Source organism: Microtus ochrogaster, chromosome 5, assembly GCF_000317375.1.
Source record: "Microtus ochrogaster isolate Prairie Vole_2 chromosome 5, MicOch1.0, whole genome shotgun sequence".
Lineage (NCBI taxonomy): Eukaryota > Metazoa > Chordata > Mammalia > Rodentia > Cricetidae > Microtus > Microtus ochrogaster.
In genome coordinates, this window is record NC_022012.1 from 53,270,905 (window position 1) to 53,283,463 (window position 12,559).

The window sequence follows — 12,559 nt, forward strand, 5'->3', positions numbered from 1 at the left end:
AGCCTGGTCTATAGAGCTAGTTCCAGGCCGCTAGGGCTACGCAGAGAAACCCTGTCTCGAAAAATCAAAAAGATAAAAAGTGTCTCTGCTTTCAATAGCTCTAAAGTTGGTTCATTGCAGAGAACAAAGTGTTTCTCCAATTTGACAGATAAATTGATGCTAGGTTGACTTGGTTTTTTGAAGTCACAATTAATAGTTTTGTTTATAAAGCTCACTGATTCTTTGATTTGTAATTTTTATGTTTTTATCTGTAGTTCTTAAAATAAGTTTCTCAGTACCAAGAAAAAACACATACATTAAGGGAGCAACAGAGTACTCCACCTCAGAGTACTGCAAACCAAACCTTGTCACCTCTGATTCTAATCGTGTTACTATGAATCTTCATATTCCAGTTGGCTCTTCTTAGAGTAGGCCTCTAAGAGCAAGCCTATTGAGAAGTCATATTACAGTTCTGGCCTGACATTTTAAAGAGTGTCTACTTTCAAAAAAGGCCCAAGTAAACAAATGGTTTCTCCGCAGACGAAACTTTTACCACCACATGAAGAGTATATATTTGCCGCTGAAGTGTCATCTAGTTTCGTTATCTGTACCTAAACATTCTAGCTGTGAGAAAGAAACCCTAATTTTGATAAAGGAAGTCTGTAAAAACGCTGGCACACGTCCAAGCATACCCTATGAGAGCTCTCTGAAGGAAAGCTGGCTTTCTCTGGGATTCAGGATATGCACGAACTCCGTGTTTTCCTCAGCCATAAGTACAGTTGGCTGCATTTCCGTGGATCCAGAGGCAAATCTGGGCGTACTTGAGCGGAGTGATGCGCACGGCCACGTTAAAGTCCTTCTGAACCCCGTGCGCATCCACCCACTGGTGGCCCGAGTAGACCGCGATGATCTTGCGCTTCCAGGTTTTTTTGCCTGGCTCTTTGAGCCTCAGGTAGATCCCAGAGCCCGTGGAGCCTGCCTCAGCATCGCAGTACTGGTAGAGGAGGTCATTGGATTCCTCAGAAACGCTGCAAAAACGATACACCAACTGGTCCTCCCTGTCGTCGTCAAACCCGGAGAAGTGAATCCGGCCTCCTGGCAGCTTGCTGATGGTGGGGCTCACTCCTAGCTCCATATGCTGCTGTTTGTGTGCTCGCTTCAGTTCCAGGAGCGCATAGTCGTAGTCCAAATCCGGGTCCCCACTCTCTCCTCTCGCCCAGCCTTTGGGGATGTGGGTGCTCTTGACGCGGGTCCACTGGAAGGAGGGTCTCCCTTGGGTGACCTTGGGACCTCGCCGGGACCCTTTTCCCTGTCTTTGGGTGCCACTCTCCTGAGGATGCTCCTGATCACTGTGACTCTGGCCACCATGCTCTGCTTCTCTCCGGCCCCTCTTGGAGCCTCTGCGTTTCTTGCGTCCTCCTTTGTTTCTCATCTTCAGCACTCCCACCCTGAGCTTTTTACTGCCTTTGATATAGTCCTTCCCGTCGTGGACACAGTGGGCAGCCGTGAGCACGTGCTTGGGGGAGACGAAGGCGCCGCTGCAGCCAGTGGACAGCTTCACCGCTGTATTAAAAGGGAAATTGGTCAAAAACCTTTTGTCCAAGATGCTGAACCTGCTGTCCGTACCGTACACCTGCCTCCTTCTCCTACGGTGTGATCCTTTTATGCTGCTGTTTCGAGTGGGCTCTGGGACCAGATCTTGAACTTTCACTCTTGTTAAGGTCCGGGTGCCGTTCTCAAAGACCGTCTCATAGGAAAGGGAGTCTTCAAGCTGGGAAAGGCTGGGAGGCGGGAGCTCTTCCTGACATTCGATGCCACACACTGTGGTCACCTTCACCCCAGCATCTGCCTGGAATGCGGGGCTGGCGAGATGGACAGTTCTCTCGCTCACAACGCGGGGTATTCTGCTCAGGTGCCAGGAAAAATCTGATTCTGTTTCAGACCCATCCGAGAGGGTCCATCCAGAGATGAACATTATCAACCAAAATAACATATTTTCCATCTTGTTCTTCTGGTTTGCCCTTTAAGAACATGAAAAGGAAAGAGTGCTTTTGTGATCTCTTTTAAACGTTAATTCCCTCTTTGCTTATGCTTTAGGTCCTCAGTGTGCCTCCAGCTTGAGTAGATCCCACCTTAGACCTTCTGGAGAGCAGATCAACATTCTGCTAAGCGGACCCGTAACAGACATTCAAAATCAGCAAGTATTTTCTCACCCAGCTCTCCCTGTCAGCTGTATAGATCCCTCCTCCCTTCGCCACCTGCTTCCCCAGACAGCTCAGGATGGGACAGAGTGGGTTCTGTTGAGAGGTCTCACCCACACCCCCACACCCCCGCCGATGTTTATTTCTCCATTGCTTATAGAGACAGAAGCAGCACCCTGCAGTTTCTTCTGGTACTTAACTCTTTAAAAGCAGGATCATAAATTCTTAACGTCTAAAAAGTAAATAACTATCAGAGTTTGGAAACTTTCACTGAAGTACAGAATTTCCCTGGTGCAGGGTTTGCAGAAGGAACTGATGTGGAGTTGTGCATCAGACAGATAATGCTACCAAGCAGTAGAGTTAGAGACAGTTGAGTTCATATGCTGGTCACCTGCTCTGATTTTATATATGCATAGGTGCACACCACTGATACACATACACACCCACACACACAATGAACACTATACACATACAGACACACACAACACACACATATAACATATATACATACACACACAATGAACACTATACACATACAGACACACACACAACACACACATATAACATATATACATACACACACAATGAACACTATACACACACATACAGACACACACAACACACATATAACATATATACATACACACACACACAGCACATATATAAACACACAGAGGGAAGGGGAAAGGGGCCCGGGACTGGAGCCGAACCTAGGGCTCCATGCACGCTGGGCAAGCATCTACTATTTCTGCTGCTTTTACTTTTCATTTTGAGATTGTCTCAACTGCACAAATTGACCTTGCTTGAACTTTCTTTGTCACCCAAGCTGGCTGTGAGATGTGTGCATCTCAGCTTCCTGAGTAGCTGGAATTTAGGCCTTTGTCACCAGGCCTGGCCCCTCCTTTGATTTCTCTCCTTTAGATAATCTTTTATTTATTTGTTGACAATTCATTTTTTTTATTCATTGACAGTGTCATACAAACAGACTGTGTATCTTAACCGTACCTAGCACTAAGGAGCCCCCTCCCGCACTGCCCCAACACCTCCCCGTCACACCTTCCTGTTGTCGCTTTTATTTTTGTAACACTAAGTCGAAGCAGGACTGTCTGCTGGGATGGCGACTGTCCCTGCTGCCTGGTGTTTGGCAGCCCGTGTATAGGTGACCGCAACTGCAGTGAGTTCCTTTGGTTTTTACAGACTCCATTGCCATGAAGAGAAAACATACAGTGATGAGTACCTTATGCTGAAGTAAGAAATATCTCCTAGACACGTTTTAAATCAAGTTTTGTGTGGAACCACCATTTATACAAAAGTTCTTTCAGACTGGAATTTTATGTGAAAATTGTTTCAGAATTTGTGGAGCATAGACGATGGTTCTTGATTTACCACTTGGAGAACGTGATACTAAAATACTGTGGTCATTTTCCAACACGGCTCTCATCATCTAAGCTTTCCTGATACTAAATATATTTAAAGTTGCCAATATGTGGTATGATTCCCCTCTATTGTTTGCACAGTCTCCTCGTCTCCAGGTGCACCGCATGTAAGCATGTAAACATATGTACTTAATAGGGCTGAGGCTCACGGGCTACAGCTTGCGGCATTCCTTGGAGCCATTCTGAACCTCTCTGTTTGTTTGAGACAAGGTCTTGCTGCGTAGCTGTGGCTTGCCTGGAACTTGCTACGCAGACCAGGCTGGCCTCAAACTCACAAAGATCTGCCTTCCTCTGCCTCCCTAGTACTGTGATTAAAGGTGTGTGCTACCATGTTCTGCTCAAGAGAGTTTTCAGATTTGAGATACAACTTTTTTTTTTTTCCATTCTGCTGGTGCTCGGAATTGAACTCAGATCTTAGCACATGCTAGGCAAACGTCTTATCACTGAGCCCATTTAAAATTGTATTGGAGATAAGATCTCACTTTGTAGCCCAGGATTACTTTGAAGTCATAATCTTTCTGCCTCAGCCAAACAAGAGCCGTGGACGGCAGACATGTGCCCCCAGGACCAACTACAAATTTCTTTAAAGTTGCTTTTGAAAGTTAGCCCGTAATGACCACTATCCATTATGCACTTAGTACGGCTGTATCAAAGACTAATAGTCATCAGTAGCCACGGCAGGACACATGAAATCTTTGCAACTTTTGACATGTGATTATCTACACTGTAATAACCAACAGGCATTCTTAGGCGAAATCCAAGCTAACACTCCATCCATCCTATGGAATTCTTTCCCAGCTAGGTTTTTTTTTTCTTTTCTCATGCTTTTAGTTGTTGTGGGATATTAATTTAAGATGTGTTGCACTCGTTTATGCTGTGGAATATTTGTTTAGTGATGCAAAGACGTGTTACCTTTGTTGGATTAAATAAAATTAAACTGGGGTCAGGAGGCTGAGTCAGCAGCCAGCTGGCAGGAAGTGGTAAGGAGGAACCATGTAAAGTTAGGGTTCTTAAGCAGGGGTTGAGCTGACAGATGCCCTGTTTTGGGGGAGACGTGAGCTTCGAGAGGTTAGCTACTGGCAGTGATTGAGCCGCTGCCTGAGGGAACAGAATTCCCACCCGGCTGCAGCCAGTGAGGCTGAACCACTGCTAGTAGCTGCAGAGTTGCAATTAATAAAAAAACAACGTTTAGTCTTACAACTCTTAAGCTCGTTGGGGATAAGAGAGATGGGATGAAAAGGTCAGGTGCTGACTGACAGGCAGATGTCACCGCGCCGATTACTGAACTGCAGTATCAAGCTGCGTGTCCCCTTTGCCTCCCAGACTTTGCGAAGAGGCTCCTAGAATTCACCTGTATTTAAGTGCAATTTGATGGCTCCTTTCCCATACAGACTTTGAACTCTATTATCTGAATCGAGCGTCCCGGCCAATACTTTTGAAAATTCCAAACCTGTCTGTCACTTCTGAATCATACTTGGTAACAGCCCCGGCCAGGAGCATGCAGGCATGTCTTTCCCAGTGAGTGGATGCTTAGGGAAACATCCTCCACAGTCACTGATGTGACTTAGCAGTCACATCAGACAGTGTTCACTGGGCCAGTGCAGTGCTATTTGGGAGTTTGTTAACAAACTTGACTATTGAACTTCCTTTGTTGGAGGAGAGCACTGATTTAGAAGTAATTCTGGGGCTATCTTTAGCCAATAAGGAGATTCTCTTCAAGGTTTTCAACACAGACTGAAGACACAGCTCAGCCCTTAGATGCCCATACTGTACTTGAGGACCCAAGTTCAGATCCCAGCGCTTACAGCTCACAAACACCAGCAACTCCAGCTCCAGAGGAATCTGACGCCATTGGCCTCCATGAACACTGAACTCAAGTGCACAAACCCCACCAACCCCTGCATAATTTAAAATAAATATTTTTTGGAAAAAAAATCTTTTCGCTCTCCCTCTTCTGAAGAGGTAACTACTGTCTCTCCTCCCCATCTCTCTCCCTCTCTCTCTGCCTCTCTCTCTTCTCCCCCCTTTCCCCTTAGTGCTTCCCTTTCCCCTCCATAAGCCACTAAATTAACTATACCAAAACTCTCAAAAAAATGTTTTCAACAAGAGATGTGGCTGTACAGGAGGGGGAAAATGAGAAAGCAAGTTTTTGTGGGCAATCATCTATGAGAATCCGCGAAGAAGGAAACCTATTGTGGTGTTTCCATCTGCTGTCTTTATGGTGACTGTGGGCATTCCCAAAAGAGTTCTTGTCTGCCATTTTAACCTTTTAAATGTGTTCCATGGCCTTAAGCTAAGCACCACCCCCAATGTGTCTTCCGTCTCTCCTTCTTGAACTGTTATCTTAAACTGTTCCGTAATGTGTTTGCCTTGAAGTACTCTCTGACTTGAGTATTTACAGGTCCCCAAATGACCATGATCCTTTTGTTTGAGGAGTGCATTGTTTTGGAATCAAATCCCATGATCTTGCTCCCTGTAGCTAATAAAGTCTTTCTCCACTCCTTACAGAATAAAAAATAAAAACCCCACAAACTAATTACCAGAGCCCAGCACACACCCACTGTTAGAATGTCTCCTAGGGGGCGCGGGAGAGATGGTTCAATACTTAAGAGCAAGTGTTGCTCTTGCAGAGGACCCAGGTTGAATTCCCAGCTCCCACATGATGGATCCCAACAATCTGGGATTCCAGCTCCAGGGGATCTGATGCCCTCTTCTGGCTTCCTTGGCTACCAGACATGCTTATGGTACACATACAGGCCAAACACTCATACACATAGAACAAATCTGAAAAGAAGAGCTGTGAGGCTTCTCAGATAACTATGTTTTAACCAGATTTCCGGATGCTTTTGAGATTCAGTGAAATCTGAGTGACACTGAAGCCGTTGGGGACCTGACATCAGAGACTCTTTCCAGGTCTGATGGCTCAACTGTGCTCCAGATAGCTTTGACTTCATCTATGTGTAAAAAAAATAAACTTAATTCTGACTCTACTCTTTTACTGTATTTGCAACCACTATTGTCAAATGGCTTACAGTTCATTAAGAAGAAACATGACTTATTTATACTTATATCATGTACGTCTGAATCACTTAACTCAGTAGTAGGCTTGTGTGAATGCCTCCTGTATCCCACACCATGAACCATGGGATGGTATCATTTTTCCAGCTCTGTTGGGAGCATCTCTGCAGTCCACCCACTGGAATAGAAACCATGCCTGTGTCTATCTTTGGCCATGCCCAAGGGCAGAGCCTTGCAATATGACCTCCAAATCACGGTAATAAGAGGGCCTTGCTTTAGTTAGCCCATCTAATCTGGGCTGTAATTTAAAGTTGGACAGATGTCTAAGAACACTTCCTTTTGGAAAATCTAAGTTTTCTTTATGGTAAAATGTCAAGGAAAATGATATCTCTGATTGATAAAGCCACCCACAATCCAGTGGATAGGGCTACATACACCCATCATCCAGAAAACCTAACTTGATGACCTAGGAAACACGGTCCCAGTTGGAAAGGGGCTTTTTTCCCCCATGCCTGTGCCCACACCTTCCTTTTCCCTAGCTCCTATTATAATAGTGATATAATGCAGACAGTGTCCAGGAGCCTTGCTTGGATTGGGGCTTCAGGTTCCAGGTTTGGATAATAAAAGGAGACTGCAATTATTGCCCTCCACTGTGAGTCAGCATATATGTAGTTGATCGCGGGATGGATTCTAGGGGCAGCAGAAAGGACTTAGGTAAGAATCTAACCCGTGTGGATGTACCTGCTTCTCTAATAGAAATGGCTACACAGCATTGCAAGGGATGACTTAGTTCTACCACCATTTATTATCTGCTCTTAGAAGTGGGGCTTGACTGTAGTGCTTAGAATACGTGTGTATCTATGCCAGTATAATGGGCATAAGGTCAGGTCGAGAATTGTCCATCTTTTTTTTCTCCTATTAGGTCTATGAACTTAGGTATTTTATTAGCTCTCCTCTTGTGCACAGTGGGGACCATAGTAAGTTCTATTTTATAGTACTGTGTTGGAACTAAATGAGGTAATATGTGCAAAGAATTACCACTCTGCTCAGAGCACGGTAAGCGGTGATACATGTGTTATTTTAAAAAGTATTATTCTACTCTAAAATTAATTATTGGCCAACATTAAAGAATATGTAGTTTCAGCCAGGTGGTGGTGGCGCACACCTTTAATACCAGCACTTGGGAGGAAGAGGCAGATGGATCTCTGTGAGTTCGAGGACAGCCTGGTCTACAACAGCTAGTTTTAGGACAGGCACCAAAGCTACAGAGAAACCCTGTGGGGGGCAGAGGGATACATAGTTTCTTACTTTTGAGACAGAGTCTCATGTAGCCCAGACTGGCTTCAAAATTGAGAGACAGTGACTTCAAACTTGTGATCCTCTGTCCATCTTCTGAGTGGTAGGATCATAGATATACATCACCATACTGAGTTTATTAGATGCCAAGGATCAAACCCAGGGCTTCATGTGTGCTAGGTGAGCATTCTACCAAGTGCTCCTTAGCTCCCAAAACACATTGTTTCAAAAGAGTCTGGTTTTTTTTTTTGTTGTTGTTGTTGTTTTGTTTTTCTAGACAGGTTTTCTCTGTAGCTTTGGAGCCTATCCTGGAACTAGCTCTTGTAGACAACGCTGGCCTCAAACTCACAGAGATCCTCTGCCTGCCTCTGCCTGCCTCTGCCTGCCTCTGCCTCCCAAGTGCCGGGATTAAAGGCATGCACCACCACTTCCTGGCTCCTTTTTTAAACCATTAATGATCCCTGTACCGCTCAATACCACTGTCTGCTTTTATACACACACTTAAATGTGAATACCCCCATTTCCTCTTTCACCTGTGTGGTAAGTTTTGACTATCCAGGAGCCACCGCGGCCCCGCCTAGGCACTCTGAATAACTACAGACAGAAGTGACACTTAAGCCGGGGGTCCCAGGGGAAGCAGAGGAGCATTACCGGTGGTCGTAAACTATGGAGAAGCGTCAAGGCAATGAGATGTGTTCTGGAGAATACCTGTGCAAACTTGCATGGCCATTGTGAACTTGGTGACATGCGGAGAAGACTAATGGCTGCTGTATGAAGTTTTGCTCGAGGCTACTACAGTCACTTACAGACGTCCCTGACTGGCAAGAGCCCCAAGTGATGCAATATTTACAAGAAATGTATAATTTCACAGTGGTGGGAAAATAAGAGTGTCAATGGCGTAACAAAGATGAACAGCAGAGACCGGGGTTTTTAATGACCATAGGGACAGGGGACTTTAAAATCAAATTAACTTGGGCTTTTCTTAAGGGTACCTCATCTTTGCATTTTCCATACAGTTTTGAGAGAACCCAGTGTATGTGTGTGCGCATGCGCACCCACAGTGAACACTCAGCAAACGTCAGCAGTTAGCATTATTGCCTGACATCAGAGGTCAAAAATTGAAGGAGCTGGGCCTGGCAGCTCACAGCTGTAATCTCAGCCTTTGGGAGGCAGAGACAAGAGGATTATCAGATCTAGGCTAGCTTGGACTCCGTAGTGAATGAGACTCTTGTCTTGGCAGAGTAGGGGGGCTGATGTGGTATCTGCAGTGTAGCCTCAGCTACTAGGGAGGCTACAGTAGGAGGCGCGATCTTAACAGTTCCAGACCAGCCTGGACCACAGAGACACCGTATCTTCTATAGAAGCAAAAGGAAAACCTCAGCAGGTATTTGTAAGACGTTTCCTATACTTCTCATGTCCCCTGTGGTATGCAAGCACTGGTCTCGTGACTCAGCACTTCCTGAGAACCTGCAGCTGTTCTCCTCACGTGATAATGGGAACAAACAACCAGGCGCCTGTGATTAAGACAAGGGTTTTCAGATGAGGGGATTAACAGGCGTGTCAGACGAATCCACTGCGACCACAGGGCTGGCCTTAGAAAGAGGAGGCAGGATAGCGCTGTGGAGATGGAAGCAGAGATTGAAGTGAGGTGAGGTCTGGACCGCAGGATGAGGGTGGTCTCTAGAAGATGCTGAGGGTAAGCAAGCAGAGGAGTTAACGAGAAGACAGTCCTGCTGACCGACTTCTGAGCTCCAGGCATGTCAGATTAATCATTTTGTGTGATTTTAACTGTGTAAGGTTTGGTAATTTACTAGAACAAAAATGGGAAGTCAGAGGGTTTGGGAGCTAGCACTCATTAAAGTGCTTGCCATGCAAGCATGAGTTTCTGTCTGGTGTCTAGCACCTGCTGAAGAAAGCTGAGTGTGGGCATGCGCGTGTGTGATCTGAGAGTATGGGCATGCGCGTGTGTGATCTGAGTGCTAGGGGAGGTAGAGACTTGGGGTTGCTGGAACTCATTGGCTGCCCACCTTGTCCTGATCCTAGTGAGAGATCACACTCAAAAAATGAGGTGGACAGTTTCTAGGCTGAGCATGGTGGCACCCACCTTCAACTTCAGCACTTGACAGTGCCAGCCCAGCCAGAGCTACTGAGTGAGACCCAGTTTCATAAAAAAAAAAAAAAAAAAAAAAAAGAAAGAAAAGAAAAGAAGGAAGAAAGAAGGAAGGAAGGAAGGAAGAGAGAAAGAAAAAGGAAAGAAAAGGGGGAAAATCAACAAAAAAAAATCACTTGGTGTTGGAGTGATGACTCAGTGGTTAAGAATGTTCGCTGCTCTTGCAAAAGACCTGGGTTCAGTCTGGCATCTCACACTGCCTGTAACTCCAGCTCCATGACATCCTCTTCTGGCCTCTGCATGCACCTGAACACAGGGGATGTCACACACACACACGCATACATGCACGCACAGACGCACACATACACACACACATATAAATAAACATAAGTTAGATGATAGCTTCTGAGGGGTAACACCCAAGACTGGCCTCTGTTCTCCACATGCACACGCTTGCACTAGAAAACACATGTGCACCAGCACACATAAATACATTCCCACCATACTGAAATAGAAATAAGAACTTACTGCATGTATAAAGAAGAGAATAAAGTTTTTAAAATTGTCTTTCCTGGATGTTTATTGGAAAATAATGGGAAGCAGTATGAAGTTGGGGGGATTCATTTCAAGGGCCCTAAACATTAATTATAAAAATTATGAAAAAACAGGCATTCAATTTTAGAGATGAAAACAGAATATCATAAAAGTTGTATAGTAATAACTAGTATTGATAGAGACAAATCTGAACAGTACAGATACTTTTCTATTTAATTGTAATATCTCTGAAAGCTTTCTTGGCTATTGAGTGGTCTCTGAGTTCCTAAGATCTAGATTTGCTCACAAGTAGATCATGATCAAGAGTACACAAGAGGTTGACTCATCAATGATCCTCAGAAAACTCCATCCCTAGTCCTGGGGAGCAGGACCTTGCTGGCTATCTCTGTTGTCACCACTAGATGGCGAACCAAGCCCGCCACTCTTGCTTCACTCAGCTGTGAATCAGACTTGGTCTTTAAGCATGAGAGATGGAGGGGGCATCACTGGTTCCCAATATACTAAATACTTGTCACATATGGAATTTATCACACTTAGAAAGCCCACCTCCAGATTCTAGAGCCCATCCCGACGAGCCGAGGTCGGATCACGCTGTCCACAGCCAGACAAATTTCTGGCAGGTGCTTTTCCAAAAACTGCCAGCACACTCCCACCATGGCCTACAGCGTTGCTGAACCGTCCACCAAATGTGCTGTGATTTATTTCAACACGAAAGAAAGTCATGAACCTGCCAAATATTTCCATATGTTTATCAAATACTTTATAATCCATTACTAAGGCTAAGCTCTCCACCAATTCTACGCTGAGAACAAACGGTTGCAGAGTTCATTGACAATGTGCCAATTGCTATTCAAAATACCACATACCGTAGCCCTGTTTTCAAGCTCAGCCTCGGGAGTGGAGACAAGAGCAATGTCTGCTTTAAAAGTTTGGCAGTCCTTGAGGGAAAGGAGGACGGTAAAGTTACACAGTTGATTATTTTACAGTAACCCACAACTTCTGCTTCTCATCACAATAAAAACCAAAGCCTCCCTTTTTTTTCTGCTATTTTTCCAGGATATGTACATCTCAATTTATAAAATGGCTTGCTGTGTGTAAATTAAATTTGGGGTGAATGGTTTTAAGGTAGCCCCAAGGGAGCAGCTCTCTGCTAATGCCTTCATTTGCTGGTGTATAAAGTGCTCTGGGCATGGCTCTTGATGTCTGCTTTTTTAAGTTGGACTTTCAGCAAAGAATAGTTAATAGATGCATTATATTTGATAGTCACAGAGTATTTTGCTAATCACACATCACTCTTAGCTGAAGGAAAATTAAATTTTATTTTAAAATCATGACGTCACGATTTGTGAACTGCTTGCTAACTTGATGTTGGTCTTTCCTAACGCCTCCACTTCAGATTTCCCATCTGTAATATCAAAGGTGATGTACCTCTGGCCTCTGAATTCTTGTATCTGGTCCCACTGTTAAAAAGCAATGTATTTGTTGAATGTTGGGGTATTCTGGGCCCAGAACAAAAAGCAATCTATTCACTAGAGAAAGTTAACCCACTCTGGCGACTTCGTGTGTAATGAGCCAAGCACAGTGTCACATTTTCAAATGTGTGCAAGAGAAACGTGGAGGAAATCTACACGGAGCCTTCTCACAAGGAAGGGTCATCTCTAAAATGAAATTCCACGCGTGGTTTGATTGGCACTTTCTAGCCCAGCTCGCTTTCTGGGCTGGGGTTTTAACATTCTCTCTTCTAAATCATAGACCAGATCTTAAACACAATTCTCCAGTCAGCAAGTCGTGACTTTTATAATTCTCTGTAGACACAAATGGACTTGGGCATAAGCAGGGGGTGGCGTGGGGTGTGGGTATTTCAGAAGCCAGAAAAGTTAATAAAATGGGGAGGAAGGGACTTGCTATATCAGGCAGCATTTCTCTCTGTCTCTCTCTCTCTCTGTCTCTCTCTGTCTCTCTCT

At 44.7% G+C, this 12,559-nt stretch overlaps 1 protein-coding gene across 1 annotated transcript in view; it reads right to left on the reverse strand.

Annotated features, from left to right (window-relative positions):
• Nucleotides 1-239: 239 nt before the first annotated feature.
• The window catches only part of Prss35 (serine protease 35), a 13,560-nt gene continuing 1,240 nt past the window's right edge, over nucleotides 240-12,559 (reverse strand). Inside the window, exon 2 of the mRNA XM_005347547.3 lies at nucleotides 240-2,000. Within this exon, the coding sequence (XP_005347604.1) occupies nucleotides 743-1,981 (1,239 nt within the window). The 5' untranslated portion in view covers nucleotides 1,982-2,000 and the 3' untranslated portion in view covers nucleotides 240-742. The remainder of the gene's footprint in view (nucleotides 2,001-12,559) is intronic.